At 31.9% G+C, this 27,744-nt stretch overlaps 4 protein-coding genes across 5 annotated transcripts; 2 read left to right on the plus strand and 2 right to left on the minus strand.

The window, feature by feature from the left end:
• Positions 1 to 1,705: 1,705 nt before the first annotated feature.
• Positions 1,706 to 5,257, minus strand: LOC114723289 (E3 ubiquitin-protein ligase CHIP-like). The gene is made up of 8 exons (XM_028909483.1): positions 5,138 to 5,257; positions 4,916 to 4,983; positions 4,711 to 4,774; positions 4,047 to 4,118; positions 3,263 to 3,396; positions 2,436 to 2,589; positions 2,207 to 2,317; positions 1,706 to 2,084 (listed from the first exon to the last, which is right to left on the minus strand). Exons 1-8 carry the CDS (start codon positions 5,255 to 5,257, stop codon positions 1,965 to 1,967), a joined length of 843 nt encoding a protein of 280 aa, XP_028765316.1. The 3' UTR covers positions 1,706 to 1,964.
• Positions 5,258 to 10,240: 4,983 nt separating this feature from the next.
• Positions 10,241 to 12,025, plus strand: LOC114723308 (serine/threonine-protein kinase OXI1-like). The gene is made up of 2 exons (XM_028909502.1): positions 10,241 to 10,726; positions 10,999 to 12,025. The coding sequence occupies exons 1-2, from the start codon at positions 10,314 to 10,316 to the stop codon at positions 11,894 to 11,896; spliced, it is 1,311 nt and encodes a 436-aa protein (XP_028765335.1). The 5' UTR covers positions 10,241 to 10,313; the 3' UTR covers positions 11,897 to 12,025.
• An 8,726-nt stretch (positions 12,026 to 20,751) lies between these two features.
• On the minus strand, positions 20,752 to 23,054 carry LOC114723316 (60S ribosomal protein L32-1). 2 transcript variants are annotated; one of them, XM_028909513.1, is made up of 4 exons: positions 22,992 to 23,054; positions 22,334 to 22,430; positions 21,254 to 21,435; positions 20,752 to 21,163 (listed from the first exon to the last, which is right to left on the minus strand). In XM_028909513.1, exons 2-4 carry the CDS (start codon positions 22,421 to 22,423, stop codon positions 21,034 to 21,036), a joined length of 402 nt encoding a protein of 133 aa, XP_028765346.1. In that variant the 5' UTR covers positions 22,424 to 22,430; positions 22,992 to 23,054; the 3' UTR covers positions 20,752 to 21,033. The 2 variants fall into 2 exon arrangements, with proteins under 2 accessions (XP_028765346.1, XP_028765345.1); XM_028909512.1 differs by lacking the exon at positions 22,992 to 23,054 and adding an exon at positions 22,720 to 22,745.
• Positions 23,055 to 24,750: 1,696 nt separating this feature from the next.
• Positions 24,751 to 27,732, plus strand: LOC114723291 (protein NRT1/ PTR FAMILY 4.2-like). Its single transcript, XM_028909484.1, has 5 exons — positions 24,751 to 24,886; positions 25,822 to 26,039; positions 26,209 to 26,613; positions 26,731 to 26,837; positions 26,988 to 27,732. Exons 1-5 carry the CDS (start codon positions 24,751 to 24,753, stop codon positions 27,730 to 27,732), a joined length of 1,611 nt encoding a protein of 536 aa, XP_028765317.1.
• Positions 27,733 to 27,744: the final 12 nt, after the last annotated feature.

Below are 27,744 nucleotides of genomic sequence, written 5' to 3' on the forward strand. Positions count from 1 at the left end.
ATGTCCTTACAAACATTTTCTAATTTTCTGATGGGTTAATATAATCTTTGGTTCTTCAAATTTGCTTTCATTTTGATTTTAGTCTTTCAAATTTCAAACCATAGATTTTGATCCTTCAAGAGACAAAATAGTCCAAGTTTTTATTGGATTATAGGGACCAATATTTTAAATGAAAGAAAATTTGAGGATCAAAATCTATAGTTTAAAATTTGAGAGATTAAAACTAAAATGAGAATAAATTTAAAAGATCAAAGTTTATATTAATCTTTTTCTGATTTCCTTAGTATATTTTTTCGTCCTCAGCGGCACAGTCTCCCATACAAAATGGGCCTGCAATATAATATAGCTACAAGAAGATTTAGCCCCCACTCGCAAACCATTATACCCATCAAGAATGTATTTCTAATGGTTATATCAAAACGACCAATTATATAGAAGCAGATCAAACAGGTAGCATTAGAAGGACAATAAGAATACCTGTGAAAGCTCGGAAATAGCATCCTCGTAACGTTTTCCTTTGATAAATAGGCTGCCCATCTATTTGTTACTTCTCCGGTGCTTAATATAAAACCCATTTAACTAATTTGATTAGATTAAAGAAGTTAGATAAATTAGTAAATTATAAGCAATGTGTTAGATAAATTAGTAAATTATAAGCAATGTGACACGTTTTTTCTAAAATATCATAATCATCTTTCTTAATACCCCCTCTTCTTTTTCTACTTGATTATGATTGAGAGAGTATCCTTATATTTAGATAAAATTGATAAATATGAGACATGGGTTCTATATTTAGGACCAAAACTAATTCAATAATTGAGTCCTGTATTAAGGACCGGAGGAGTATATTTTATATTGATATTTTTTTGACAATATTTTATATTGATATTAATATTAATTAAGTTACATAAAAATAGGAAGCTAAAAGATATTTTTTTAAAAAAATGCAAAGCTAATGAGAAACTGCCTAGAAAATGAGATAAATATTTATACATTATTTACTATATATTTGTTATTTTGGAATAATATTTATTATCACCTTTTATAGTATTTATTTCTTTTCATTATTTGTGAGTGATATTACTGAAATTATTTAAAACACTGTTTTTATCATAAATATCTACACTAACTGTGATTGATATAAATGTGTAAATATATTTGTATAGTTTATGGCTTTTGACAAATAGGAGCATGCACATATAATTTAAGGTAATTACAATAACTTATTGCCGAATATCAATTTAAACCCTTTGCTCTCTATAGTATCATAGCAGGCTATATTAACTATTAAGCCTACTATAAAAGCAAACTCAGAATAATAATTCGAACAAAATTGTGAACATATCTCATCCACAATTTTATTGTATTATATTTGAGTGTGCATATGAAATACTCCTCAAGTTTTAAATGTAAGAGTAAGACCCAATTTATATGATAAAATGAGTATTATATTTAGGACCAAATGATTAAAAATAAAGAGATCAATTGATCAGATATTAAAAAAATTTATGGTCTTTAACAAATTGAGATTTATGATAATGCTAATTGTTGCTTAGAGTCCTTCCTAATAGTTCTATTAGCATATGAATCAATATTTTGAGGAATCAACTGCAAGAACGAAATCTTTACTGGGAACTTTTTTTTTTTTTGTTTTCTTTTTGCCATTAAAATAGTACTGCATTATGCCAGGAATAAGAACTGGTTGAAGCATATGGCACAAACATCCCACATCAGTTACTACTTAGTTTATGTAATGGTTTAAAAATCTGCAATAATGCACTATAACAGTTAAGAGACAGGAACGCAAAGAAATGAATATGTTTTCTCACTTTTTACTCCCTCAATCCTTCCATAAATCTCCAATCCATCTTCAAGATTTAGCAAAAGCACCATCCAGGGAAAAATAAATAAATAAGTAATAAATCTACAATTAGCTGTTAACTTCAGACTGACTGATCATCTTTCTATACTTTGTATGCCCAACCATGTTTGTCCAAGAATGCTTGAACTGCTTCTTTTATTGCCAAATTTGGTACAAGCTGTGATGGATTAAGTGGTTCCCGTGTAATTGGGTCAAAGTTACTCTGACCACAAAATGGAGCAGTCAACTCTTAGACAAAGCCCATACAAATACAAACTTGTGAGAAGTAAAACTTGTTGCAAATTAGATCAAACAAGGGATGGCTCTAACACAAAACCACATTACCTTTTGAAGGTGTTGAAGAATTACTGCCCTCTCATATGTATGTCCACTTGGAGTAATTACAGGATCTCGAAGAATATCAAGAGTGATTCTACAGCATAAGTAATCTGGGATCTTAAAATGCAACAGAAGATCATCACACTATAGAGTCATTTTCAGGAGATTAAAAAAAAAAAAAACAAAACAAAACTTTGATGAAGATAGTAACAGCAGAAATCAGCCCTGTACTTACCTCTGTAGGCATGTCAGCCTTTGCAGCTTCACAAAAAACTCTTTCTAAAGCTTTGAGTTCTTGTGAATGCAAAGCATCAACATCATCTATAAACCCTTCCATTTGAGAGACATAACAAGAATACTTCTCATTTAGAGCATGTTCACAAGTTGATCTGTCACATGAGTAAAGGCACATGTTTTATAAAATGACTAATAACAACTTGACAAGATATATATATATATATATATATCATTGATGTCCAATAAACAAACACTAAACACGGAATCTAATCTTGAAATATATACCACGTAGCACTGTAGTACTTGGATTTATTTCTCTTTGCGAGTTCGGTCAAAGAAAATTTACAAATCACAACACTTTCATTACTTCTTCAGCTGATAACAACTTGATAAGAAACTATCATTCATGAATAATAAATAAGTACTAAATGCATAACTTAGTCTTCAAAGATATTCTGTATAGTACTTTCAATCTTAGATTTATTTCTGCGTACGTGCAGGTTGAGTTAAACAAAGTTTGCAACTTACCACACTTTAGCTCCTCTGCCCAAATTCTATAGGCACATATGATGAGTTACAAATCTTGAGGAAACAGTTTCTAGCAACGAGGAAAAAAAATCCAAAGATGAAATAAAAACCAGGCATAATGGCATATTTTTATAGGATCAAATTGTATATTTTCTTAAAAATACACTACAATAATCTCAGAAATTAACATAATATATAAAGTAAGCAGTGACAATTTAATATATAAACTATTGGTTGACTCACATCAATTAAAAACCTTAAGCTATTAGGCCTAATAATCACCATAAAACAACATACTTCAAACGCTGCAATTCCCATGATCTCTTGGTAGATGCATTTTCCCACTCAAGGTATTTTGCTTTCGCAAGCTCCTGCCAAATCTCCTCTACCATATAGCCATTAGGATTGGCACCCCTCCCAAGATCCAAAGCCTATAAAACACAAGTTTGTAATCAATACATGATATAAGCATCTTCATACGAGTGAAAGCAGCATAAGTTGATATCTCAGAAACCAAGCATCTCCCTATGTATTAGTGGTAAAGTTATATCTGCTTAGATACAACCTCCATGCCTCTTAGCATCCCAGAAGCAAGCCAAAAGCTTACATAATATGTGGCTTAATTGTCTTATTTATGCTACTATTGTCCAGACCACAACAACATAAATAGACAAAGGAAAAGGGAATTCAGTGAAAGTAGAATAAGAAGAAAAGCAAAGAAGTTGCATATATTCTTTCTCCAGTGCTTGCTGCTCCGATTTCAGTGACAGTGTTTGCAGAGTTCTGTGTTGTTCGAGCAGTATATAGCAAGGCTCCTCTCAAAATCCCACCCCCTAAAATCTCTTTAGACAACAAGCTTTCACAATTTGTAACTTTTTTAAACATACTTATGTAATTTGGATCTTGTTCACAAACATCTTAGCTCCTACCTGAAATTTTTTATCAATAATATATGATCATGTAATTCCTTTTAGTAGTAGTTTGACCTTTGCATCGGTATAGTCGTCTAAGTAGCACAAAAATCTGAAAAGGAAAATGTTTGAGGAGAAAGGAAGAAACATATAATTCAGTGGTTACAAACCTTCTCCAGTTCTCTGACCCCTTCCATATATTCTTGTCTCTGCAGCAGTGCAAGCCCCAACATGTAATGCGCCTGCAATATAGCCATAAGAAGATTTGGCCGAGCACAAGATGAGTTTCCAGTTGCTGGCAAGGTCAAGCTAACTAAACAAAATGAAACAAACAAAAAATATAAAATGCTGCTGTCAAAGATTACCAGCACTAGTGCTTGTGCCACACGCAAAACACTATGGCCAGTTTACAAGAAACAAGTTAATCAAGCTATAACAAGCAAATGTATGGAGTTTAACCTAAATTCATTCTCTGTTTCAGCTTAGCAAGTTCATAATGAACAAAAAGATTTTACAATAATTTTAAAACAGAATACATAAATGGAACTTGCTTGACTAAAACAAAATTAAAAAGCCAAATAAACTCAATAAATGCTACAAACAATTAATACAAAATCTGCCATGAAGATTCTCATAAAACGTCAGCTTTTATAAAATTACATATCCTATAACAAAACAGTTTGCAAGTTGTTAAGGAAAAAGTTGATCAAGAATGTGCTTACAAATTGAAGACAAAAACGAGAAATTATATATGATAAGTGAGGAAATCAAACAGGCAATCCTAGAAAATGGGTGGCCATGGGTGATACAGGAACTGCAGTGAATCTTAATGACCTTGACTGATTTGTTGTCTAGTTGAATAGCCCTCCGGCTGTCTTCTTCTACCTTAGCCCAGTCACTAAAGAACAACCAAAGAAGAAACGCATCATTCAAAAGAAAAGAAAAATTAAACGAAGAAAGCATCATTCAAAAGAAAGGAAAAATTGACTTCACTACAAGAATAAACAGTGTAAAATGACGCACAGTTGCAAAGACATACTTGCGCCTCCGGTGACAAAGGGCACGATTCGTCCAATAAACCGTATTGTTAGGGCACAGAGTGATTGCCTTGAAAAAACAGAGACACAAAAAGAAAAGAATGAGATTCATATGAAATAAACATCAATAGGCGAATAAAAACTTGACCTTTACAACGAAAACAAGCCTGAAAAAGAGCCTCGAAAAGATCTTTGGTGAATAGTGAACAATGCAGCAAGAATACCTCGGTGTAGGCATCGATGGCGGCCCCGAAACGATCTTTTTTGAAACAAGAGTTTCCGAGTAGTTTCAGTTGCTCCGCTTGTTTAGCCGCCGCTGACAGAGAACCTTCGTGTGCCACCATTTCTGAACCTCTCTATCTCTTTCAGAAATCACCCTCTCGTGTACATAAATACACAAGCGTCCGTACGGCACTGAAAAGTACAGCGAAAAGCGAGGGTAACGAGAGGATTTAGCAGAATTTTGAAGCGTTAAAGCAACGCGGGAAGGAGAAGAGCGAGCCCCAAAAGTCAAGCCTGCGAGGGAAACCGACTCCCGCTTAGATTCGAAGGTCCAAGTCCAACTTGCGCAAAAACGACAAGTTAGAATCAAGATTTTGGAAATGTCAGGATACAAACCAAAAGTACTTTTATAATTTATAAAATAAATATATAAAAAAATTTATCTCATTTTTTAAAAAAATATTTTGTAAAAACATTTTTAAGAATTGTTAAACGCCTCTATAAGCAAGTAATTCTTCTTGCATACTATTTATTTTATATGTCATAATTTATAATTAAAAACTGTTTATAAATTATTTCAGAGTATGTTTTAGCCTTTTCTTCTTTTAAAAAATAGATTCTCCATGCAATAAGATCAAAGGTTAAAAAGGTTGAAATTTTCTTTACAAAATTTATTGTGCAAAAATACATAAAACTCGCTTCCTTACAAATGCAACTCATTTTTATCTATATACTCTTTTTTTTAGCAAAATCATGTACAATGTATATTTAATTATATACAACATCTTTTGCTTTACATATGTTTAAAAATAGGTTATAGGATTGCTCCAATTATGTTACACCTAGATATTTAGACAAATTTCATGTATCTTTCAACGATAATTTATTTTTATTTGGGGATGAAGGGGATACACTTAGATAATAGAAAAATATCAATAAATACGACGTCGACCTTTTGAAAGGACATGTGAAATCAAATAAAAAATTATTTATATAAAATAGTAAAATTTGTAAAATTGATTCATATAAAAGGAAAACAGCTTATAATCAAAGAATGATAGATTAATTGATATTAGTTTTTGGTAACTAGATAGACTGATTAATTATTTGATTGCGTAATAGTTGCTTGATATTTTACTTTCTTATTATGTTAGTTTGCTTAAAATGTTACTATTTACCAATATTATTTTAATAAAAATACAGTGAGTTGAATAGCCCACTGGGCATTAGTTTTTGGGCCAGCCCTGCTTGTTGGTCCAATCCACCAATAATATCTTGTATCTTTTGGTTCGATGCAAAATTAATAAAAACAAGTAGAGTTAGGTCTAATAAAAAAAATTAGTCTTTCATAATATGATAAATAATATTCAAATTTTTATTGGAAGATATCCTCACATCTAGTATCCTTATAATACCTCAAATAGAATTGTCTTCAATAGAAAAATACTTATACCTATAAAAAAAAAATACAAGCGGAGTTAATTTCAAGTATTTACCAACAAGAGCTGGTCCAATAACTAATCAACAAGAAAGACCTAAATTGTAGTACTGGTACTTTATGTGTATAAATTCTGTAATATATCAATACTTTTTATGTATAAAAAATTTATCAAGTCGTTCCCACAAATAAAATCTTTAGTGATGGAAAACTTTTGTTCAGTTTTCCCAGACTCAGATGCTAAGAACATTTCGTTTAGCTTCCCTTAAAATAATAATCCATCCGGTTCTAAATATAAGACCCATTTTGTAGTGTAAATTACACTACAAAATTTATATTTATAATTTACACTACAAAATAGATCTTATATTTAGGATCAGAGGAATAGTATGTCTTTGTGTGATGGATTAAAGCACAAAACATCAAAAATTTGATTCAAGGGATCTTCATCATGGCAAGCGGGTGGGTTTTCGTTTATTTTAATGATTGTTTTAATTGTTTTTTGAGATGCTCCGGCATGATAAAATTTTATGGAAACAATACTAAATTAGGAAAAAGAATGTTGGTTTTACAGTGTTTCCCAATAACTGATTTGGAATCTAAGCATTAAACTGAAATGAGTACAAACACATGAAAGAAGAATCAAGTTTGGAAGCCTTTTGAAGAGATGCTGGATTATTAAAAACAATTACTTGGGGGTGACATTTTAACAAGAGAATCTCAAATTTACAAACCAACTTTAGATAATAGAAAGATCCATTGATTTGGTCTCTTTTTCTCCGTAGGAATCTCCAACTTCATTAATTCCCCGCTAAACCATTTTATGATTCTAACAGCATCCACAAAAAAAATGATTCATATTTTAATTGGATGTCGTGGAAGGAACAAATAATACTATCTCTAATTAATTATAAAGTAATTTAATATTTTACAAGATGCGAGCTAAGTAATAGTTTTCTTGATTTAACAGCATCCAGTAATTTAATTTGAAATTAAATAATATTTTTTATTTTTGATAAAAACACATTCAAAGCACCCTTAAAGGGCATCTGTTATCACTTATCACACGTCTCTTCATGATGCTTGAAGCCTTTGATTATAAACTTCGTAATACCTTAATCATTACCATAAGAACTAAATAACTAATTAAAATAAATAAATAAATATGGGAAACAATATGAATTCGAATCTTATTATTTTAAAATCAAATTAAATTTTGAACTAATTGTTGTATCACCTCTTATCCTAATTATAAGATCTCGTTTGTAGATATAGATAGCAAATTATAATGTTGACCAATGTTTATTACTGTCTTTGGTTTTAAATACTATCTCCGGTCTATAAACAAAGTCTTATAAATAGAATCAGAAATAGTATTTAAAACCAAAGTCAGTAAGAAAAATTGGCCAACATTATAATTTGTAATCTGTGAGCAATTTATAAACAAGTGGTGACTTCGAGTTTTGAGCTACTAATAAACTAGTAGATAGTGCATGCGAACATTTGTCAATGACTTTAATTTCAAGTCTCTCCCACGCCATAATTTTTAATTATTAATTAGATTAGATTGCTGAAGAGATTGATTTGCATGTGATGTTTCTAACGACCGTGGTTGAAGTTCATCTTAATTATAATTTAATAATAATCCATAACTCAACATTCTTTTCAAAACTAATCGTATCTGCACCTAAGTTTTGTCACCTGATTTCAAATTACAAGTTAGAGTTAATTAATTGAGCTGGCCAATTGGGAAATATTTGAAAGTATACTTAACTACGTTGCACACTAATTTTCTGGATTTTTTTTATTGCCTTCAAATTTCTCTGGTAGAGCTTATTTTTAGGGAATTTTTTTTGGTGGAGCCTGAGATAATAATAAAAAAAAAAGAATGATGTCCGTGAACATAAATAGCATATTGAATCCATCTTTTCTAACTTCAAACACATTTGTTTTTTTTTTTAAAACAAAACAACCTTTTTGTGCTTTTTCGCCGAACAAGAGTGAGCTTATTTAAAGTTTAAACAACCCTTATTTGACCAAAAAAAAAAGTTTAAACAACCATTATTTGACACCCCAAAAAAAAAAGTTTAAACAACCCTTAAAGCGCCCCAACCTTTTACTATTAGGAGCTAGCCACTTGACCTGAATCAGCCTATTTGACCTTGAAATGATTTATGTTTTTGTGCTCTGCATAAAACCATATTCACTGCTTTTTTCCATGATGATGCTTTGATTGATATAAGAGAAGATGGAAAATCCATTATATAAGGATATTTTTTTAGTTTGTAAATGTTTTACCCTTCAAATTCTTAATATAAAACTTATTTGAGTAATTTAATTAGATTAAGAAAGTTATATCAGTCAGTGAATTATAAAAAATATGACTTTTTTAAATACTATAATTATCTTTCTGAATATTCTTCCATCTCCTACTTGATTATAGTTGAGGGAGTATCTGTAAAGTGACTTAAAAAATTACTACCTCCGGTCCTTAATATAAGACCCTGTTTGACTTTTTGTTTGGTCCTAATTATAAGACCCCAATCCATTTTGTCTCTCATATTTATACATTTTTTTCCAAGATAGTCCTTCTAATAATTATAGTTCTAGCCAATACACTTAATTAGCAAGGATATTTTAGGAATAACAACACTTATTTATTACAAATAACTAACTTAACTTACTTCTTTAATCTCCTCAAATAAGTTAACTGGGTCTTATAATTAGGACCGGAGGTAGTAATAAATATGATAAATAAATTTTATATTTATAATCAAAATTAATTTAATAAATATGTTATGTATTAGGGCCAAGAAGAGTATTAAGTTTTGTGGAGAGTCTTTTTTTTATAAAATCAATACATAAGAATGCATAAATAGGATCCAATAGACACTTTAGAATTATTACCAACTTTAGCTTTTACCTTATTTTTGATATTCACTGTCGTGTCAACGTAAGAATAGTTCTCTTGATGCGATCTTTTCCATTCATAATATTCAAATGGTCAATTTTACTAAAGTAATGTCTATTGTCTGCCACTAACTTAAATGAGACTAACGCATGGTATACTTCATACCTCTAACAATAAATTAAAATATCTTCTTCAGCGTTAAAAAAAAAAAAAAAAAGTCCTTGCCCACATTAAAAAGTAAAAACCAGTTTCTCACAACTTGGCGAATATATGTTCAAATTTTAATCAGGAAATGTGTTCATATTAAACAGCTAAACAGTGAACATAAGGACACAGCACGGCTGTACCTTAAAAAAAAAAAGCAAATTGAAGAAAATGCTTTAAGAAAATCAATGCACAGTATGCTAGATATATGTCTACTTTTTTCTATAGGAAGTGTGAATACTTATTTAATTGCTTCTAAGCAGTCACGTTCTTTTAAAAATTAAAATAAGATTTGGGCACATTCCCTCCTCTCCACGGTTTCTAGAATCGTGTGCTCTGTTCTTTTTTGTTTTTGACCGCGTTCCCAAACCAGCTTTATGTCACGCGCTAAGCATGGCCCCTCCACGTCACTCTACCGTACACGTGTCACTACACTATAGGTGATCCTCACCGTCACGTGGAAGCCAAACCCCATCTTACCATGCCCCACTTTCCCCCTGGCTTCCTTCTCCTGCAAGAATGGGAAATCCGCCCTCTTGGCCCTATAAAGCCTCCCTTACCATCGCCATCATAAAGAGCCGTAACCTTGCGCCGTAATCTACCGGATCTCTTCAAGTTTTCGGTCATGTCGTCCATAAGCATCGGCGATGAGAGCCACTACCTCCAGCGTACGTTACCGGAGTTAGATTTTCGGGACCTGAAGGTCATCTCCGCCGTGGGCCGCGGAGCCAAGGGCGTTGTGTTTGCGGCCAAGAGGAATGACGATGCATTTGGTGAATATTTTGCTTTGAAAGTGATCTCCAAGGCCTTGATTCAGAAGAAAGCGAAGGCGATTGACAACAATGAGGGCGAGTGCAGGAGGGTGTCGTTTGAGCAGCAGGTGCTGCGTCGTTTTGATCATCCTCTCTTGCCTAGGTTGCGAGGGGTTCTGGAAACCGACAAGATCATTGGGTACGCCATCGATTACTGCCCCGGCGGCAATCTCCATTCTCTCCGGAAAAAGCAGACTGAGAAGATGTTTTCCGATGACAGCATAAGGTACCTTTTTTGTCTCTTCCTCTTTGGTTAACCCGAAAAGCGGTGGCATTGAAAAGACAAATTCAAACTTATGCTATTCGTTTTTTCTGTCGTTTTTGTCTTTCTTTTTGGCTGAACGTCGTCATCTTTGTCATTTCGCTTCGTTTTCTAACGGAATCCGCGATATAAAGCATGTTTACGAGTAATTTTTTTTTTGGCTGTTTTCTTTAGAGAAAACAACCAAAATTGTTCGAATTGGAGCTGAAATCTGAATTATTATTTTTCCTTCTCAGGTTTTATGCTGTGGAATTGGTCCTTGCATTGGAGTATCTGCACAATTTGGGCATAGTATACAGAGATTTGAAGCCAGAAAATATACTGATCCAAGAATCTGGTCACATAATGCTCGTCGACTTCGATCTTTCCAAAAAACTAATCCTGAAATCTCCAAAATCCCAGAGTAGCTCCTCGTCGCCGATTTCCCACTCGTCAAAGACGACGGCGATGAAGGACTTACGGAAGAAACGCTTCTTCCGGTTTTACAGTTGCTCCCTGCCAAGCCCCCCGTCGTACGAAACAGAAGCCTCACCGGATTTCCAATGTCCGCGACGGAGCGAGTCGGACTCGGTTGAGAAATCGAACTCGTTCGTTGGTACGGAGGAATACGTAGCTCCCGAAGTCATTTCGGGGAAGGGACATAACTTCGGAGTCGATTGGTGGTCGCTCGGCGTCGTTTTATATGAGATGCTGTACGGAACGACGCCGTTTACCGGTCAGAACAGGAAAGAAACGTTCTATCGGATTTTGACGAAGGAACCGGAGTTAACCGGAGAGAAGACGCCGTTGAGGGACCTGATCGCGAAGTTGCTGGAGAAGGACCGTGACCGTCGGATCGACTTAGAAGGGATCAAGGGCCACGATTTCTTCAAAGGCGTTCAGTGGGACTCCGTTTTACAGGTGGCGCGGCCGCCGTATATTCCGTTGAATGAGGTTGGGGACACAAATGGGTTTAACGAAAAACAAGTGGAGGTATTTGTCCATGAGGTATTTTTTGGAACGGATGGTGAGGAAGAAAAAGGGAAAAAGAAAGAAGAAAATAGTAATTGTAATAATAATAATAATAGCAAGAACGTGTGGGTAGAGAAATTGAGTCAGAGTCACACCGAGAATGAGGATTTTTTAATTTTTTGAGTTTCTCTTTAAACCATTTATTTGTTATATATAATCATGTGTATATTCTTTTGGCGTATGTTGTAGTGTACTTGGCTGTCTTCTTTTTTCTTTGGTTAATAAGATTGAAATATAAAAACATAGTAAAAAGAATCATGACTAGAAAATCATGAATATTGGAGATTTTAATTCTTATGTGAAAAAGAAAAAGTCCATTCATTACTCGTATGGCAGCTTTTTGGGGTCAACAAGACATAATAGATCATCTGTTATTTCTATTTATATAATTTTTTTAAAAAAATTAAGAGGACAAATATTAATATCATGAAGTCATGAGAAATATCTGACACGCGACCTTATATTCAGAATAGAATTTTCAAGCTGCTAAGTTACAGGATCTTTAACTTTATTCATATGAATTCAAATCTTAGTTTTCACGAAGAGTCAAATTTTCTTACCCCAAAAAACAAAGGAAAAGAAGTTGTTATGCTGACCTTTAAAAAACACCTACTTGACAAAAGAAAAACACACACACACATACAAAAACACAATCAGAATTAGCAAACATAATTAACGTCAAAAGTTCATGATGAGCATCAAATTGATTGTGGGAAAACAACATATACAAGCGAGTTTAAATGTCCTAACTTGTAGGATTTAGTACGTCAATAGCAATAAATAAAATCATGGAAGAATTACAATTAAGTCCTAAGAAAAGAATTTAATTACCTTACAATTTATCAACAAGTAAAGAGTAAGCAATAACAAGTATCAAAATAAGAAATAATAACATGCTCAGGTTGGTTATTTGTTATGAGGATTTTGCGGTAATTAATTTTTTTTAATTGGAATCTTTTGGTAATTTTTCCTAAAATCATTTAACTAAGCAAGCCGACTTTTATGTGATGATCTTGCTGTCGAGGACAGTGACGATATAGGTTTGATCAAAACACTAGGATCCCGTTTAGTAAAAAGTATTAAAAATTAAATAGGGATTGAAACTGATATTGAGAAAATCTATTAACAGAGTATTTAATATAAGAGATTATTTGTTACATGATATCAGTTAAATCTAAGTAAGTGGGATTAGGGAATACCCTACAGGGAAGTAGTATTTCCCAATCTCACCTCTATAAGTTTGTCTAATCCCATATAACAAGTAATGACTCATACTAAATATTATTTTAATAATTTTTTTAAAATTATAATCCTAATTCTTATATCTCATTTTGAACGCCTGCTACCAAACCGGACCTAGATGTACTCTTGCGCTATCATTTATCCTTATGGTTAGTTGAATTGAATTATTTTTTTGTCACTTTGTTACTAATTCTATACATATGAATTAAAACAGTACTACTTCCTATTTTTAATATAGGAGTTAAATAACTAATTTGTAAATATTAGAAAATTAGTTTAATTAGTTATTTATAATAAATAAATGTTATCTTTATTAAAATATCCTTATCAGTTTTTTTTTTTTGGCAAATCAGTTATATGTATTAGAATACAAATTTTTGAACATGTGCAATCAAGAATTATTTTGAAATAAATAAATAAATATGAGAGACGAAATGGATTGATGTCTTATATTTAGGACTAAATTTAATTTTTAACTAGTTTTTATATTGAAGACCCGAGATATTATGTTATTTGATCCCTCATTTCTTGCACGTTTTGGTCAAAGATTGAAAGTCAATTATTATCAATTATTTATAAGAAATGTATTGATTGCGAGTGTAAAATATTCAAGTTGGACGAATGATAATGGCTCTTTTGATAAGTAAAAGATTGATGGCGCAAAAAGGACTTCGCATATATAATTATACTATGTTTGATACGCATGATAATTCAACAGTCAGTATTTTGCAGCAAATTTTTTTTTTTTAAAAAGGTCAGTATTTTATTATGACTTCTTTTTTTTGACCAGGGATTTTATTATGACTTATTAACCAAACTTGCGTGCCCCCGCCTTAATTAATTTCAATATTTCATTGTTTGAATGGGTGAATGTATATTTAAAAATAAAAAAAAGCTTATCTATTCATGCAATTTCAACAAAATTTGGGTATGTTCCTTAACAATCTAATGAAGACTTCTATTACCACTTGGATCCCAAAAGAAGTCTTCCATTACCTCGAAAGTAGACTTTTTATACGATTTTTAAATGGAGATATGGAAAAAAAATCCATAAATCCCAAATAATACTATGAATAGATAATTTTAGAAATTAATTTTCACCGTGAAAAACGACTTTATGCATCCATTATTAAAAAAATCCAATTTATAATTAGTTATATTTTTCTTACATTCACTACACAATATTTGTGTTTATCTAGCATAATACTGGGGGCAAAGCGAGAGTTTAGCAGTAATTATAATTTAGCCAATCAAGATTTAATTTTTTGTTAAGAAATATATTCATATTTAGTGTTGAACAGTGTCTCAATTGAATGATTTTTAATTAAAGTTGTCATTAAAAAAGAAAATGAAATGCACTAAGTAGAAGTTCAAAAGATCTTTTAATTGACACTCCTTAAACAAAAATCAAATGATTGACATTAAACTTAACGTTAATTGGCCATTAACCAGGCACCGTTAATATTGGATTGTCTATTACTCCTTTTTAAGTGGATTGTTGAAAGTTCAATTGAAAGGTGTAAATTTGATTTAATTTTATTGTTATTTTTATAGGTGCATAATATGAAATATGGATAACAATATAAGCGTCGTTTAAGAGAGAGAAAATTATTACTTAAGAATTTTTTTAAAAATAAATTTTTGTCATTCAAATTAAGCTTGTTTATTTTGAATCACAAAAAAAAAAGAGCACTCATTTTTCGTATATTAAGACATCAAATATTTTTATTACATATCTAATTACACATCACATATTTATATTTTGAGTTTTTATTTTATTTTTTTTATATGACAAATGTTGGTGGGTGAAAGTGGAAGGAGGATTCAGTAGTCACTATCAATTCGCTAAATCTTGTGGCGGCCACCTTTCCTCCTCTTCCTCTTCTTCCCATCACATTCACACCTCAATCATCCTACATTGATCGTTAATCATCAATCATCCACCTCAACCATTGTTTTTTTTCATACGACAAAATTTTAGAAAATAATTTATTTTTATGTATAAATTAAATTATAAAATTTAAGAAAAACAATAAAAGTATGTTAACATAAGAATTAGATAAATGATTTGTATATATTAAAAAAAAGTTAATAGTCATAGAAGGATATCATTAAAAAAACATTTCGGGAAAAAAAATCCAAAGTTAAAGGAAGAATGTGATGGAGATGATTAGAAAATGAATAAAACTTTGCAAAGGGGAGACTTACCAAAGTGGCAGATGACTAGACAGAAATTAGGGATTATTATTATTATTATTATTAGGAGAGTCACAAAAATGCCCTTTTACTAGATTTAACAAATATTTTAATGACGAGGTGTTAAATGTTAAAATGTAAGAGTTGAGGGTATTATTTTTAAACTTTTAAAAATATAATAAAAATTCAATTAAAAAAATATTGGAAAAAAAAATTGTTGGGGTCTATTCAGGAAATGGATGGATGGAAGGAGTCCAGATTCAATGTCCCGGAAAAACGTTATTCAAAACTTGAGACTTACCATCAAATAGTTAACTAACACTTGAACACATCATTGTGGTTGAAAAAAAGGGCGATGAATTAATTCAATGCATAGCGCATTAACATGTGGCTGCCAGTCATTTGACTAAAGTGAAAGAGTTAAATGTGTGGAATCTAAGACCTCCCTCCCAAGTCACAACTAACTTTTTTTTTAGAAGATTAATAATAAGAAAAAGACCTCACTTTTATTAAAATTGTATGAATTTATTAAACATAACTTTTATTTTTACACTTTTAATTTATTTTGCAATTACTAGATATGGGAATTTTCACATATATTTTAATGGAACCTCTCTCTATTTTTTTTTTCATTATCTTCTTTCGATATATTGATAGGATTTTGAACTTTTAACTTATTCCACATCACATCCTTATCATCTAAGCTAGTCTTTGATAATATGGGATATGCTTTTAGCCATTTTGATCATGAATATATATAGAAGTTAGATAATTAAGTTATGCATATTAAAAACATTAGTTAAGTTAATTATTTATAATAAATATATATTAATATTATTTTGAACAACTGGTTGATATACTTCTATAAGTACGTACAAAACCCATTAATTTTATAGACAATAATGACAATTGTATCTCCTAGGAAAAAAAAAATCTCTCAAATGTAACTAAACAAGTTAGTGTTAATAGAAACAAAAATCTCTTTAGTTAAAGGTGAGCAAAAAAGAAGTTGGTGTGGCCATGAAATGATACATGTGAATGAATGTGAACTGAAAGCGAAGGGCTAAAGCTCCATTATATAAATTGGTTTGGCTGCTTTTATAAATTTAAAGTCTTTTTAAATCACATTATTGATTTAATATGTTGTTGACTCTTTTTGTTTGTACATTAATCTCGTGCCACACGAAGAATAATTCAAGCCCCCACCACATTACAAACCTAACTTTCATAAAAGCCTACCTACCATTTTCTCTGTTGGTTTCTTTTTCATTCAACAAAAAAAAAAAGATATTTAATTTTTTTTTAATTTATAAAATGAGGTTATTTTGGGCAAATTTATTTTCCTATATTACAGTGTGATATACTCCCTCCTTCTCTTATTATAAGATCCAAATTTTTGAATGGTTTTTTTCTTTTTATAAGATCCTCTTTGAGTTTGTTTGAGCATTGAATATTATCTATTTTACCTCTAATTTAATGTATTTAATATATTCTCTTTCTTCATTTATCTCACATTATTCTCTCACATTTATCCTTTTATATATATGGGTATATTTGAAAAAAAATTGTATTTACTATATATTAATTACTTTTAACTAATTTTAATTGTTTTCTTAAACCGCATAATTTAGTTAAAAGGATCTTATAATAAAGGATAGAGTAGTAAGTATTACTCCCGTGCATGAATCAAAATAATGATGGACTTAATGAATATTATGATTATTAATTGTTAGTTTGTTATTTTGAACTCACTCTGTGATTATGGATGGATATCAACCTGTTTAAATATTTAAATACAGTATTAAGTTATAAAATTTATTATTAGTAATTTTTATATAATTTTAATGTGTAAAATTAACCTAATTACGACTAAGTCAAAGCCAAGAAATGTTTGTTTTAATAGGTTCAATAATGTCCTCAAGGTCTTTAAATTAGTTATGAAGTTTCTTACGAGTGGAGAGAGTGTATTTTTTCACACTCCACAATTTTCAGTCAAGGTCTTTAAAAAAGATCGAGCAGACATGTTATTGTCTTATTGGACTCTTTCTATGGCTTTTGAAATAGATTTTTTCTTAATACTTTATGGTTGAAATTTTATATTCATCCGGTCCTTAATATAAAATCCATTTAACTAATTTGATTAGATTAAAGAAATAAGATAAGTTAGTTAATTATAAGAAAAGTGACACATTTTTCTTAAAACACCATAATCATCTTTCTTAATACCCCCTCCCTCTTCTACTTGATTATGGTTAACGGAGTATCTATAGGGGTAATTTAGAGAAAATTGATAAATATGAGAAATAAGTCTTATATTTAGGACCAAAACTAACTCAAAAACTAAATCCTATATTAAATATCGGAGGAGTACTACTAGTTGAGACTAATTTAGGTTACTTGCTAAATCAACGTTTGATTCATGTGATATAAGATACTTTTTTTTTTGGAAGTTCTGTACTTTAGTATGTAAGATATTTTACAAAATTAGGGATACTTAATACATTTTTTGCTCAAAATTTTGATAAAATCATATCAAATTACATTCCTCCCATTATAAGCAAATAATTAATTATTGTTATTTTGTTAAAAATGACTTATGTTTGAAGCTAAACAAACACTATTTTTCATTTAAATGAAGAGATACTAACGGATTAACGATTTAAGATTAAGGATGAGATCGAACATACAATCATTCGATTGATCTTGACAAATGCTGGCTTAGCTTGCATCTTTGCTCTGTAATTATAACGTAACCATCCTTAATTAGCATTTGAAATTACAAAAAAATAAGAGGAGCTGTATGCATTGCACATAATTTGATAAATAAACCCTACTAATAATATTCACAACTCACATAGCTTGTTATTCATTTATTTGGTAGAAATAGCTTGTTAATTTTTTTTGTTTTTAAAGATTATCTATAGATCGCTATAGATGCTCATGCTCATTCACCTAGAGTTGCTAGTTATTCGGTTTTTTTTTTTTTTTAATTTTCAGGCCAATATGCTTTTAGTCAGATATTCGAAATATATTTTTTATCTACAAAATTTCGTTTTGCTATATATATATATATATATCTATATTTTGCAATCTATTCTGAGATACCCGACGTGATTTCCTCGCAACCAATTGGTCGAGTGGTTGAAATAATCTTTTAAATACTTTGGATGCAATGAAGTGTGGCTTTTCATATAACACTGTCAAATTTTGAAATTTCAAAAAGAGCTTTATGTGTTTGGAAGATTGGATTCAAGACTCTCAGATCTTTATGCGCTCATATACACTGTACACACACTCTCTCTTCATCCTGATTTAAAAAAACTGTTAAAATTAATTAAAAATAATAAATATGTTGGAAATGTACCTTTTTTTTTAAAAAAAATCAAATACTCCTATGCTTTTATTTATATGTGGGGTAAAAAAATAGAGAGAGAGAGATCATATTAATTAAAGGTAAAATAGGTAAAAATATATTTAGATTGTGTTTGGCAAGAAGCGTTAAAAATAAGGGATAGGCATTGAAATTGAGATCAAGAAAGTCTATTAAAACAGTGTTTAGTATAAGAGATTATTTGTTATGTGGGATTGGCTAAACCCATGTATGTGGGATTGGGAAATACCATGGGAGGAAGTGGTATTCCCAAATCCTATCTCTATGGGTTTACCTAATCCCATATAACAAGCAGTTACTTATACTAAATATTATTTTATTTTAGTGATTTTTTTAATTACAATCACAATCACAATCCGTCATTTTCAATGCTTAATACCAAACTGGACCTTATTGTTTAGACAAATCCAAAGAGAATCTTATAAATAGAAACAAATTAATTTAAAAAATTAAATCTTATAATAAGGGACAGAAGAGTATATTGATAATTAATTTATGATAAAATAGCTTCTAACGGCTCGTTGAGGTGCATCCATAATTTTGATCTTACTTATAGTGTATCTAGCACTTGATCCCTATTGTTTACAATCTTGGAAGCACAAAAAAAAAAAAAACATCGAGGAGATAGATAGACCATAAATAAAATTAAGGGACTGGATACACCTAAAAAATAAAATAAGAATTGTAGACTTTACCCGTTAGTTTATAAAGGATCGATTCTAAACACAAAACATAAACTGGATTAACTTCCTCTTTTCCCAATTGCTCCGGCTCTAAGGGCTAACCCCCCCCCCCGCCCAAAAAAAAAAGCAATTGTGTTAAACGATTCAAAAGAAACAAGCAAAGCAAGGCAGTAACTGCCTTGCCTCATCAATGTCCGCCATGAATTAAGAATTCGACAACGACGGACTCCGTTGCAATTAAGTCAGTGAATATTGTAATTGTAATCATTAAAATACACTCTAGCAGGCATCCATGAATTATTTTTTTTAATAAAGAGGAGTCAAATGTTGAAATATTGGAATATCTTCAATTAGATAGAGCTTTGTGCTTGAAGGATTGAATTCAAAATTTATAAGTTGAAAAAAGAAGGGGAAAAAAAAGAAGAAGAAGCATACCAGTTCATCAAATTTCCACTTTAGAACAACATTTCAAGTGTTTTTCTTTTCGTTCTATTGATTAGTGTTAGATTCTACATAGAATCAGTAGCATTTTGATATTTTAGAGGTATGAAATAGTTTGGTTTTGAATTTTTTTAAAATAATTTTTCAAAGAAAAAACACTCTAAAAATTTGCAATTCTATTTTTTTAAAGAAATTTTTAAAAAAATAAAAATTGCAACATTTTACACCTGCAAGAATATATCAATATGTCATAATTTTATGTACAATCTAATAGTAATTAATAGAAAAAATTTCGGAAGGTTAAGACATCACACCTCACAACAGGTATTAGACGATGGGGCATTAGAAACCCCTTGTGCTTAGAACTGATCCTTGCATGAATACAAGTACTAACGGATCAACCGTTATATTCATAACTTTACATTCGATACGAATTTTTTTTTGGGCATAATTGATTTGAATATGTTAAGTCTTTTTAGCTTGCATTACCTTTCTGTTTGAAACATAAGACAATGTTGCGATGAAACATTCCAAAAACAATAATGATACACCATAAAGGCACTGAATGTCCGAAAATCCAATTAAAAAAAAAAGAAGAAATCTCCTTGAGCTAGGAGGGTAGAATTTTAAGATACTACCTCTAGTCCTAATTATAAGAGTCAGTTGACTAATTTGAAAAGATTAAAAAAATAAATTGAGTTAGTTATTTGTCCTAAATTGATATTGTCTTTTCTAAAATATCCTTACTAATCAAGTGTATTGACTAAAATTATTATTATTAGAAGAGTTACTTTTAAAAAATATATATAAATATGAGAGACAAAGTAGATTGAGATTTTATATTTAGAACCTAAATAAAAGTCAAAGTGTCTTGTATTAAGAAATGGAGGTAGTATTTACCAGTAAGTTCAGTTTGCCATGGTCAAAAGAACATTTGACATTGGGACTTGAAAAGTTATTTCACACAGATTCATCATTTCGCCCAACATGATGTGCTCAATGAGAAATATTGAAGTTCCAAAGGATTAACTACAAAATGATTATTACCTTCGCATTAACTTTAAATTACCCACATCATTCAGTAAAAAACAATAGGCGTGACTACTTTCTCAGATTGATTCATAGTCTCAAAGGATTTCCAAATAGCCAAAACTGTAGAAGCTTCATCTAATAAAATGAAGAGGCAAAGAGAGCATAAGTCTAAAAACAGAGAAAATAGCACATTCAATCTGAATAGGATTTCCTATCTGGTTCAGAAACTGCCCAGCCAGTACAAGCATAACAATTTCAACACAAGCTTCAGCAAATTACTCCTCCTCCTGGCTACGCAACCTGGCCAGTCCGTTGGTAATAACAACATCCAACTGAGCTGCTCGCTCGACAATCTCCTTCCTCTTACGGGTCGACACGTTGTGTGCTATCTCAGCACAGTAAGTCCTGAAATTTCATCATCAGTTGCATCACTATAGCGGGATGACATAATGATAAGGAAATTTGAAATTCAGGTATGCAGTGGAAACTACTAACCTGTTGTGCATCATCAGGAGTTCCAGCTCACTGACGCTGTGCACAACAAATTTCTTGAAACCATTGGGGAGATAATGGCGGGTCTTCTTGTCTGAACCATAACCGATATTCGGCATCAATGTACATCCTTTAAACTTTCTCCTCACACGGGAATCAATACCCTTGGGCCTTCGCCAGCTTGGCTGCATAACACAGTAAAGATAGAGGATCAACCCAAGGAGCCAAGATGCTTAACTGATTCAGCCAGGAAGAAAAATTCAATGACCAAGCAAGTGTAAATAGTGAGAAGCACCAAACGAATCAACCAAATACTTGGCCTTTGTATATGGACAAGGTCTCCAAACTCCAATCATGTTATTAACATGAACCCAAACTTAAACAAGATTCTCACCTCAGTACACTCTTCCTCCATTTTCCTAAAAAGAATTAGTTTTCAACTTTCCATTATACACTGACATATTAATAGCTTTTGCTGAAGGCTGATACTTGATATACAGCATATTCATAAGCTATTTTAAACAATAATAATAAAGAGACGGAGAAAGGGATGTAAAACTGAATAAATGATCAAGCAAAGTCCAGAAAACATAGAAATGCATGCTACCAAAAAAAAAAAAGTGGTAAAGGTTCCTAGACCTTTATTTGGAATAACACTAGCATGATTATATGATAAGCTAAATGAGAATTCCTACACAGAAAGACCTTTACATCCCCACAAGATAAAAACTAATTGAAGAATACCTAAACTATACTAGGAAAGTTTTCCTCTTTCGCAGAAGATTTTGGACAAAGAATTTTCAAACTTTGATGTATGGAAACATACAAGTAAACATAGCGTACACCTTAACTTTGCTAGTACTTGAAAATATATATACAAATTACAAAATCTTGGGGTATGAAAAATGATATAAATCATACTCAAATGACAAGGGGATTCCAAGTTTTTAATGTCACAAAGAAACATCTCAAAATAGGTTTCCGAACGGTCAAGAGTATTAAGGTGCCCACGCACTGAATGCCCCTGAAAGGAATTCTAAAGAACTCAAGAGGGAATAAGGGAACAAATCTTGAAAGACATACCTTCACAGAGATTTTCCTGTCACTTTGAGGTCTCTTGAACTTCTTGACACGCTTCTTAACAATTTTCTTGCTAATCAAAGGTACCGCCATTTTGCCTCTGAAAGAAATTCGAAACTAAGCATTCATCAGCATTACACAAGATCATATAAAAGTAAGGATCAAGTAAGAAAAATAAGAAAAATGCATGGGAAGCCAAAATTTCCACGTAAACTAATGTTCTTCACACACGCGCGCGCGCGCGCGCACACACAGACACAGGAAGAAAAATCCACAGAGAGAGACATAAGCAACAATTCAGAAACAAGCAAAGCTACAATAAAGCTGGCAATTAGCTTTTCAGCTTTCAAGTAAATCAAAAGAGCAACAGAATAACCAAAACTGCATACAAGATGCACATCCAGAAGCAAATGATAGATAGGCATCAGGCTGCAAAGCGCTTTCCATACATAGTTTCCGATGAAAGAACTCTATTGCTGCAACTAGCATTTCATAGATTTTGTATACTCCAACTACCATGTCTAGTTTCTCAGGAACACAACGCAGAGAAAAAGCTCAAAGAAAAGCATCAAGACCGAAACTTAATACAAATTGACCCCAGTAAACAAATCATAAAATCCAATTACAGTAATTCAAGAGTGAGGGAGAAGTTGTTCCAGACCTGCTACTAACGCAGGGCGTCTTGCTGCGGAGTTGGGAAGGGCGGGCAAAGGCAAGCGAGCTAGGGTTTCCAACTGAAATATATATGAATGGGCTTTTGAGAATTGAAGTTTGTTGAAAGCAGACAAAGTATTGGGCTTTCATGAAATTGGATCATATAAGTTGTTCGAATCCTTCATGTGGTTATTTAACATGTCATCAACCTGTAACCAAAAAAAAAAATGTCATCAACCAACAAAGGTTGAATCTAGTAGAAGTAGTTAGTCTCCCATAACATGGTGAACCAAGATTCGAATTCTAGTTGGAAGAGCTGCCCGCATTTAGTGCCCGACAGTGTCTCGAATAGAATTGTTTTCAATAAGAAGATACATATGTTTTAACCAAAAAAAAAATGTCATCAAATTGGAGAGATGCCTTGTACCAAAAATAGTTTTTTTTTTGGGAGAGATGTCTAAATTTAGCATGTATCTCGGCTAGGATTGTCTTCAATAATAAGTGAATACATGTGCCTTTTGGGGGGGGGATATTAATTTCATATTGATGGAATTGAGTCTAGCACCAAAGATTAATCCCATATTACTTGACAAATTAAGATTCGGATTCTTGTTATTCTTGTTAGAAGGGATTCCCTCGTTTAGTGCTAACAGTGCACATAAAGATCCATAGGTTTAGATGTCGTTCGTAATTAATTAGTTAGTATTTAATTATTTATTGTGTATCTCTATAGTTTTATCTTATTATTTTATTTGTATATGTTATATTCATTACTATGTTAGTAATTAATTCTTTATTGTTATTATCATTGTTATTGGAATGATATTATCATTGATTGCTCAGGAATCTACATTACATCTCTTTATATGACTCAAGGAGCATGCCTCTTCAATATTTGTTCGGCTAGAATTCATGTTTGTAAAATCATACTTCTTTTGAATTTTTCCCTATGTATATTTCGGTGTGATTAGGATGATAATCAACGGGATTGGGTTTAACAAAAAGATATAGTCTCTCATAATGTGATGAACTAATATTTGAATTTCCCTTAAATGAGGTGCCTACATTTAGTTTCTAACAATATTTTAAACAAGATTGTTTTCAATAAGAGAATACATGTGTTTCGAAAAAAAAGATCAGGATGATAAAATGAATAAAAAAGGTCTAAAATAAATTTATTACTAGAATTCATATTTGATTCTAATACATCTATATGTACACAAGTATCTCCTCCAACTTGAAAATATAAAAATAAATAAAATAATATTTTAAAAATCAAATATAACAAGTATAATGTAAAATAAAATAAGAGATGTACTCCTCTAGTCCTAAATTTAAGACACATTTTATGGTATAAATTACACTACAAAATGGGTCTTATATTTAAAACGGAGAAGTGTTATATATATATATTTACCTAAAGTGATGTATTATATGGCTCTTTGCCTAAATCAAATAAAAATTGGCTTGATGACGACATTTTTGAAAATGCGGCTCCTTATTTAAATCAAGTAATGGAAATTGGGAATATATGCAGTCCTGTTTACATATTTGTTATATTTTTAGTCTCGAGTTGTTAAGGAAACGCTCTGATCATTCTTAAGACCTTTTCCTCTTCTTGGTTTACCTTGTACTAAAAATTAAACTTTATATATTAACTGTTTAAATTAAAATTTGAGGTGAATAAAAGTTAAGACTGATGGTAAGTGTGAGCATAATGAATTGTTCCTTTTATGATTTTGCTTCATTATTTTGGCTGAAGAAAAATGTGTGAATATGAAAAGGAATTACAGGATAGAGAGAAAAGCAGCAGTGGAGATGAAGAATATTTTAGGGACTACAAAGGGAGAAAAGCACATCCCAGAAAGCATGGTGGCTTCAGAGCTTCTGCCATTACTTGTGGTAAACAACTCTCTCTCTATCTCTCTCTCTCTCTATATATATATATATCTATATGCATACATCTGTTTGTGTATTCTAAAGCTAGTGCAACGTACAAAATCTGAAAACTGAAAAGTGACTTGTTTTCTGATTCATGCATGTTTGATTACTAGCATGACTTTTATATGTGTATATATAAATTAATGAAGATGTCACTCGACTTGTACAGGTGGGTATAAAATTTTTACTCCTTGCAAACAAATCAAGATGAAGAAGCAATCTTTAAAAATATGATGGAGCTCAAAAAAGGGGCAGATTTATTGTTGCTGTTTTAGCTACAGTAACTGCTTCATGTTATGTGTGGGAGGAGAGGGATTCACATCAACACTTTTAATTTATATGATAGGATGATTAGTCAGATAATTGTACCCTAATTGGAATTACAGGACCTTTGAATAAGCTCACCCATTTACAATTTCTGAAGTTATGATTTGTAGGTCATTTCTAACCATGTATCCCTCTTCTAGTTTAATTTTATTCAACATAAAATTTCTTCTTGCCAAGTCAATCTAGGTCATGTATGAACATAAAAAAGTTGTTGGAAATGGATTTTATCAATTGAAAGTCTCAAGCATTAATGGCTTCTATTAGCAAATAATTAGTCTGAGTCTTTTTATGATATAGAATCTGAAAAATGAGTCACACTGTTCATGACTTATGAATAATGTAATTGGTTAGAATTTTTATATTATACTATCATGTACTTCCTCTGAATTTATTTATAAGAAATAAATAACTATTTTACAAAGTGAGAAATATGTAGGATATTTAATTTTCTTTCCCAAAATGCCCTTACTACAATGACTCGGCATGTAATGATGATTTGGTTGTTTCTAATAATAAGGCTTAAAAGAAGACTCTGATCATCTCTTGTATTGTGATTGCACATGTTGCAGTGGTGGGGGTGCTGGAGAACATGGTGTTCCTATCAAATGCAATCAACTTCGTTTCCTACTTTCTCAAGTCAATGCATTACTCAGCAGCCAAGTCTTCCAACATGGTCACTAACTTCATGGGAACCTCCTTTCTCCTCACCATTGTTGGAGGCTTTATCAGTGACTCCTTCTTCACAAGGTTCACGACATTCATCATTTCCTGTGTCATAGAATTACTGGTAATTACCATTCTTCAATCCCAACATTCCCAATCCAAAACTAAGCTCTTTTGTGCTTCACAAGACAAAACATCTCTTACATACTTACTTGTATAGTGCAAAATCACTTAAAATAATTTAATCCAAACACCATCTAAGATGCATCAATTTGAGTATAGATTAATTGCAGGGGCTAATCTTGCTGACATACCAAGCTCAACACTCTAATTTGAAACCAGCGGAGAATAGAACACCTTCTAAGAGTCAAGCTGCTATACTCTACTGTGGACTCTATGCGATTGCCACTGGTGTTGGTGGGATCAAGGCTTCGTTGCCTACACATGGAGCTGATCAGCTTGATCACCATAAGCAACATCACATGTCTTCATTCTTCAGTTGGTACTTCTGTTCCTTATGCACGGGAGGCCTTGTTGCAGCAAGTGTCATGGTTTGGGTTCAAGAGAATCATGGCTGGAACTTGAGTTTTGTGATTTCTGATATAGTCTTGGCTTTGGCTCTTTGTATTTTCGTCCTTGCCTTTCCCTTTTATCGCTATAAATCTCCTTCTGGAAGCCCTCTAACAAGGACCATTAAGGTGTAATTCACACTTTTGCACTATGCTTTTGAGTATACACTTTTAGATGTTTGGGGTAAACCCATTTTTGCCTGCTTTACATAAACTCTTGAAATTTCTGCTGTATTCTGTTTCAAGGTGTTTGCTTCTTCAGCTCGTAACTGGAAAGCTTCAGCAGTGGGGAGGGTAAATCTTGGGGCAGTAGCAGAGGAAGACGCAACAGAACAATCTCAAGATAAATTCAAGTAGGATTTTTCTCTTTTCAATAAGTAATGATTTCTAACTATAAAGCATGCCTATCCCAAAAGAGAAGTGATACTTATTTCACACGGTATACGCATCATATTGCAGCACGTTTGATACCATATATCTGATTAGGCAAACATTTTCTGCAGGTTTTTAAACAAAGCTTTGCTAGATGAAACGGTGGATGAAGCTGATATTGAAGAAACAAAAGCCTTCCTTGGATTGCTTCCAATCTTCTTAACCACAATCATGATGAACTGTTGCCTAGCTCAGCTTCAAACATTCTCAGTTCAACAAGGAATCATCATGAACAGAAAGCTCCACAGCTTCACAATCCCTACCCAGTCCCTCACAGTACTTCCCCTCATCATCATGATCGCTTCCATACCGATTTTCGAGAACCTTAAATACTTTTACAAACACAAACGCTTAACTCAAAGTAAGATCCTTCAACCACTTGGAAGAATTGGAGTAGGCCTAGTTCTTGCGTCAGTGTCCATGGCAGTGGCAGCCATAGTTGAAGCTAAGAGAAGAGAAGAAGCCAACAAGAACGAAGCTGTGATAGTATCAGTTTTCTGGTTAGGATGGCAATACTTGTTCTTGGCCATATCAGATGCACTTACTTTGAGTGGAACACTTGAGTTTTTCTATTCTAAAGCACCCGGTAGGATGAGAAGCATGTGTACTGCACTGTCATGGTGTTCAGCCTCCATGGGATATTTTTTCAGCTCAGTTCTTGTGAAGATAAGCAATGAAGTAAGCGGGAGATACGGTAAAGAGTGGCTTGGAGGACATGATCTGAATTATGCAAGGTTGGATCTGTTCTATACTCTGCTTTCTGTTCTCAACTTTCTTAATTTCTTGCTTTACTTGTACTGTGCTAAGAGGTACTAATAAAGGGCAAGT

This window comes from Neltuma alba, unplaced genomic scaffold (assembly GCF_004799145.2).
Source record: "Neltuma alba isolate B1F8T4 unplaced genomic scaffold, ASM479914v2 tig00012131_pilon, whole genome shotgun sequence".
NCBI lineage: Eukaryota > Viridiplantae > Streptophyta > Magnoliopsida > Fabales > Fabaceae > Neltuma > Neltuma alba.

What these genes read in the sequence shown, in the direction of transcription:
- LOC114723289 (XM_028909483.1), bottom strand. Translation starts at nt 5,257, where the DNA reads ATGGTGGCACACGAAGGTTCTCTGTCAGCGGCGGCTAAACAAGCGGAG. An exon ending in CTTTGTCACCGGAGGCGCAA is followed by an intron (nt 4,775 to 4,915) that starts GTATGTCTTTGC and finishes GTTGTTCTTTAG; the next exon opens with TGACTGGGCTAAGGTAGAAG. An exon ending in TAGACAACAAATCAGTCAAG is followed by an intron (nt 4,119 to 4,710) that starts GTCATTAAGATT and finishes GCTATATTGCAG; the next exon opens with GCGCATTACATGTTGGGGCT.
- LOC114723308 (XM_028909502.1), top strand. Translation starts at nt 10,314, where the DNA reads ATGTCGTCCATAAGCATCGGCGATGAGAGCCACTACCTCCAGCGTACG. An exon ending in TTTTCCGATGACAGCATAAG is followed by an intron (nt 10,727 to 10,998) that starts GTACCTTTTTTG and finishes TTTCCTTCTCAG; the next exon opens with GTTTTATGCTGTGGAATTGG.
- LOC114723316 (XM_028909512.1), bottom strand. An exon ending in ACAGGAAAATCTCTGTGAAG is followed by an intron (nt 21,436 to 22,333) that starts GTATGTCTTTCA and finishes TGTGTTATGCAG; the next exon opens with CCAAGCTGGCGAAGGCCCAA. An exon ending in CTCCTGATGATGCACAACAG is followed by an intron (nt 21,164 to 21,253) that starts GTTAGTAGTTTC and finishes ATGAAATTTCAG; the next exon opens with GACTTACTGTGCTGAGATAG.
- LOC114723291 (XM_028909484.1), top strand. Translation starts at nt 24,751, where the DNA reads ATGTGTGAATATGAAAAGGAATTACAGGATAGAGAGAAAAGCAGCAGT. An exon ending in AGCTTCTGCCATTACTTGTG is followed by an intron (nt 24,887 to 25,821) that starts GTAAACAACTCT and finishes CACATGTTGCAG; the next exon opens with TGGTGGGGGTGCTGGAGAAC. An exon ending in CCTGTGTCATAGAATTACTG is followed by an intron (nt 26,040 to 26,208) that starts GTAATTACCATT and finishes GATTAATTGCAG; the next exon opens with GGGCTAATCTTGCTGACATA.